The 5000-nt window shown below is 40.4% G+C and overlaps 1 protein-coding gene across 3 annotated transcripts in view; it reads right to left on the minus strand.

Annotated features, from left to right (window-relative positions):
- The window catches only part of glrba (glycine receptor, beta a), a 37189-nt gene that overhangs the window by 15509 nt on the left and 16680 nt on the right, over window positions 1-5000 (minus strand). For all 3 annotated transcript variants that reach the window (XR_005129315.1, XM_017724921.2, XM_037532578.1), the window contains exons 6-7: window positions 3623-3705; window positions 1979-2119 (exon numbers count right to left, since the gene is read on the minus strand). Coding sequence is in view for 2 of the 3 variants with exons in the window: in XM_017724921.2 (XP_017580410.1) it covers window positions 1979-2119; window positions 3623-3705 (224 nt within the window). In the remaining variant the exon portion in view is untranslated. The remainder of the gene's footprint in view (window positions 1-1978; window positions 2120-3622; window positions 3706-5000) is intronic.

Genomic DNA, 5000 nt, shown 5'->3' on the forward strand with positions numbered 1-5000 from the left:
CACTGCAGAGTGTACAAATGAAGAAGAACGAGTTTCCTTTGAATTGTTTACAGTTTCTTGCCCTTCTCTCCCGTAAAGTACTTCCATTTGAATAGAATTATGCTCGGGGCTTTATAATTGCTTGCGTTGTAGAGATTCCTCTACTGGCAGGTGTGATTTACTGAAGAGTGAGCTGAAACTTGGTCCGAAGCCTGAATTAGGTGTAAAGCTTAAAGACAAAGAGAAAGACACGGCTACATTACAGTGTTCGAGCAGACTGAGCATCATTACCATGAAGCAGTTTAATGCTTGGGTGCTAATTCTTTGGTTTACTGTCTATTGTCTGGCGTGCGCGTGTGCGCGTGTGCGCGTAGGTGCGTGCATAAAAGAGATCATAAAGTATTAAGTCACAATGACCTTGTGTGAGAAACAGGGTGGGGGGATTTTATAGAGCCCTGTTGTGTGAGTACCACAGAGCGAAAGTGGGACAGATTGCAGAGAGGTAGATTTATGCTGCCTGATTCTCTTACATAAGCCGTGAATGGAGCATTATGTAATGGGAAAGACTCTTATGGGAGGACCACACTTAAGCTAGCTTATGCTATCATAGTAGACTTAGTATGTCAAATAAGCTTGTACTGGACTGGTGGTTCTGTCAAAACAATAAATGTGTGAATACATGCAGTTGCTCAGTGCACCTGCTCTGCAGTCATAAAGCTGCTTTATTTATTTACATCATGACTCTGATATAAAACATACACATACACAGGGTCACTACATGGGACCTTCCTGCTGGTAAATGGGTTTAATCCCTCAGCTACTTTAGAAACCAAGTGTGCCAAGTAGATCATTCATATATATATATATATATATATATATATATATATACACACACACACACACACACCTACAGCTACTTCTACTTCCAGCCCCATGTTTAAACTAACAAATCAAAACTCAGATGCCAATCTTCAACCAGCCACGAGGACTCAGAGCAGATTTAGCTTAATTGCTTGTAACCATTTGAGACGTCACTAATGTTCATGACTAAAGACCACGAGACTTGACTCAGACTCCCACCTCAAAGCATTGAGACTTGACTCGAGGTCTGAGACTTGACACAGACGCACACCCCAGAGACTCGAGACGTAACTTGGACACGCACTGCACTGATTTGAGACTCAGTTCCTAGTCGCAGACTTGCACCTCACAGATTCAAGACTGGCACCTTACAGACTCGAGACTCGCTTTGGACTCACTCCAGAGACTGGAGACTTAATTCAGACTCAACAAGATTCGATTCAGACTTACATCCCAGATTTTTGAGACCTGACTCAAAATCTTTATGGTTTAAAAAAAGAAACACACACAAAAACAGATTCCTTTTTGGGACACATGGATGTCTCTGCATTGTTTAGTTGAGACGCAGGATCTCTGGAGCTGAGCGTTAAGGTAACAACCAAATGTACACTCATCCCATTGATAAAAAAAACCTCCTATATTTAATATAAATAAAATAACATCACGTTTGGTGTTTTAAAGCTTTTCAGTCCACGGCAGGCTTTTAAATGTTCTACTGAAGAAAGCTATGTGTGTATGTAATGTACTTGACTTTACAATGACTCAGGCTTGCCTTTCAGTTAAATTACATTTGCTAATAATTGTGTCAAATATAATGTATTTGATTCATGCAGAGCCAATGTACATACAGTAATCGAGAGGGCTAAATTCAAAGCACTATTTATTTCAGAGCCTGTGAGAAAGTTGTGAAGAGCTACGCTTCACAGCAGCATCGATTCAGTCAGCCGCAAATTAGGAGCGCTTAGAAATGGGAGGTCAGCATTCTGTTGAAGTGCTCGTGGGAGGGTGTGAGTGTGTGAGTGTGTGTATGCTTGTACTGGATTGATAGTTCTCAGAAAACCATAAAAAACCGGAGTAAGAGTGTGAGAGTGTGTATGTGTGCGCCTATGGTTTGATGCATGTTGCTGTGTTTGTGTACCTGTTCCAGGATAGAATTTGGTGCAGTTGCCGTATTCAATATCTTCTTGCTTGACATCAAATTGCGGCAATGCAATTTCATCCATCTGAACTGGGTCCCCAGACTGCCACATGAACACCAGGTCCTTTGTGGTGTAGCCAACTGCAAGCGCACACAAACGCTCGATATATTTTATCTCACAAAAACACACACACACACACACACACACACACACACACAGAAATACCTCTTTTTCTCCTTTCACTTACTATTATACATGACTGCTGACTGTCCACTGACTATACAACTGACCCAACTGTCCACTGACTATACAACTGACCCTACTGTCCACTGACTATACAACTGACCCTACTGTCCACTGACTATACAACTGACCCAACGGTGATTACTACTACTGCCACTGAAATGTCAGTAATACTGACACACCAATGACTATTATTACTGACATACACTACTGACACACCAATGTCCATTGTTATTATCACTGTTTTACACACTAATGGCAATTACACCATAGATAAACCAATAGCTATTCTAATGACACACCACTACACAGAGAGGCCATTATAACTGACACACCACCGACAACTCTACTGACATTACACTGTTCCCCTGACACACCAATGACTATTACTGGAGGAAAATAGACCTGTTACTGGTTCTAGTCAGTATACACACAGAGATTACTACTTCTGACACACATTATACAGGCACACCAATGACTATACTACTCACTATTACTGACATACTAATGACCATAATACTGACACACCAATGAATATTAAGATTAAGATTATAAGATTAATTGACCCTTATTAGTCCCACAACTGGGAAATTCCACCTCCGCATTTAACCCATCCGTGAAGTGAAACACCACATACACTGTAGTGAGCACGCACACACTAGGGGGCAGTGAGCACACTTGCCCAGAGTGGTGGGCAGCCCAATCCGCAGCGCCTGGGGAGCAGTTGGGGGTTAGGTGTCTTGCTCAAGGACACCTTAGTCATGTGCTGTCGGCTCTGGGGATCAAACTGGTGTCCTTCTGGTCACAGTGCTGGTTCCCTAACCTCTAGCCCACGACTGCCCCCTATATACAACTCACTATTATTACTGACATGCTAAGAACCATAATACCAACACACCAATGACTTCATTACTCACTATTAGAGTGACTATACTAGCTTTATTACTGACATACTAATGAACATAATACTAATACACTAGTGACTATTATATTGAAACGCTAATTAATATCATAGTGATAAACCAATTACTATATTACTGATTAGTGTTGCTGACATACCAATGACAATACGACTAAAACACCAATGACTAGTATTACTTACACATAGTACTTACAATTGTGCTGCTGCACCAACAAGTACTCCACTAATACAATGAATATTATACTGCCACACCCATATTTACTACGCTGACACACTAATAACTACTATCATTCTTTAGTAAACTACTCTATATAGGTATGTATGTATATATAATTCAGCATATTAGTTTATAATGTTAACTGTTCTATTAATGTTTAAAATGATGGCACACTTCTGATCATATTACAACATACCCAGAAAAAAAACATCTATTGCTGAGTATGTGTGTGTGTGTGTGTGTGTGTGTGTGTATTCTTACAGCTTTCCAGTTGCATTTTGCATAGTTGTGTGTCCATAGGAAAAAGGGTGAGATCCAGGGGACAAGATAGAGTCACTGACAACCTGCAATCAAACTCACACACATAAACACACAAACACATCCTTGTTTAGCAAAAATAGGGCAGTCTTCTACATGCACCCACATTGCTTAAAGTCAGTGCTGGACAGTAACTGAGTAACTGAGTAAATGTAATTGGTTTCTGTACTTTAGTATTTTTGGTGTATCTGTACTGAAGTTTCTCCGTTCTGGACTTTCTCCTTTCACTCCACTACATTTCAGAGTCTAATATCCGACTTTTTCCTCCTACATTTTGAGAAATCTGTCGTTCCTTTTGGTTTCTGTGTGTATAAAAACGTCACATGTCAAAACGAAAGAAGCGCAAAGCCAGAGCACCAATCAGGGCCCAGCGGTCACTTTGTTTAGAGCTGGTTTTGACTTGTTGGTCATACCGACCCAGTGCAGCACGCGGTTCAACGTCAGCGCAGCAGCGTAAAACTTTGGGAGAGTCTGTTCAACATAAATGATGAACTAACCTAACTTTGTGTAAATAGAGCTCAATATAGAAATATGTCCACATATGCAGTCGAGACTGACGCGGCTTTTTTCTGAATTTCTACAAACACCATTTCATTTTATAGTAAATGAGTTTGGGCTGGTTTATGTTTATGAACAGACGCCTACAGATCAACATAGTAAAGGAGCTCATCTGTGATCCTGAGTTTAAAGCCAGTTTTTATTCAACTTAAACTTGGAACTAAGTTGTAAATAAATCTGAAACTGAAACTTTGCTTGTGTGTAAAAAGTGATTTCAGAGCCACTTGGTTCTCCCTGATGGAAACTGTTTACCTTCAGTGTTTTGTGCTTCTGATCATTTTAATAGACGTCAGCGTCACTAATTAATGACGTTCTATTAAAAGACTGGTTTACCAAGAGAGACGCTGGAGGACTTTCACCTGAAATGAGTTCATGAAGCCAGTCTGGTTATAAAAATGATAACAGGACATCAGAGCCAGAATTACTCTTTTAGTACTTTTACTTTATACTTAAGTACATTTGAAGGGAAATACTTTAGTACTTTTACTCACAGTTGAGGAATGTTTTTGAACTGTGTGCATGAAGGTGCAATCGGTGGTTGATTCCGATAGGTAGACCTACAAAACATGAAGTGTGCTGCTAAATGTAGTGACATTCGGGATCACCTAATGAGAGGATGACAGCACAACTACAGCAATCCATCATTCTGCAAGGGAGCACAAGAACACCTGCATGTTCTCAAAGATAATAGCGGAGCGCATCCTCATTTATGCATTTAACCACTGCTGAAAGACACTAGGCTAGGTGACTCCTACAAGATATG

This window comes from Pygocentrus nattereri, chromosome 22, assembly GCF_015220715.1.
Source record: "Pygocentrus nattereri isolate fPygNat1 chromosome 22, fPygNat1.pri, whole genome shotgun sequence".
Taxonomy (NCBI): domain Eukaryota; kingdom Metazoa; phylum Chordata; class Actinopteri; order Characiformes; family Serrasalmidae; genus Pygocentrus; species Pygocentrus nattereri.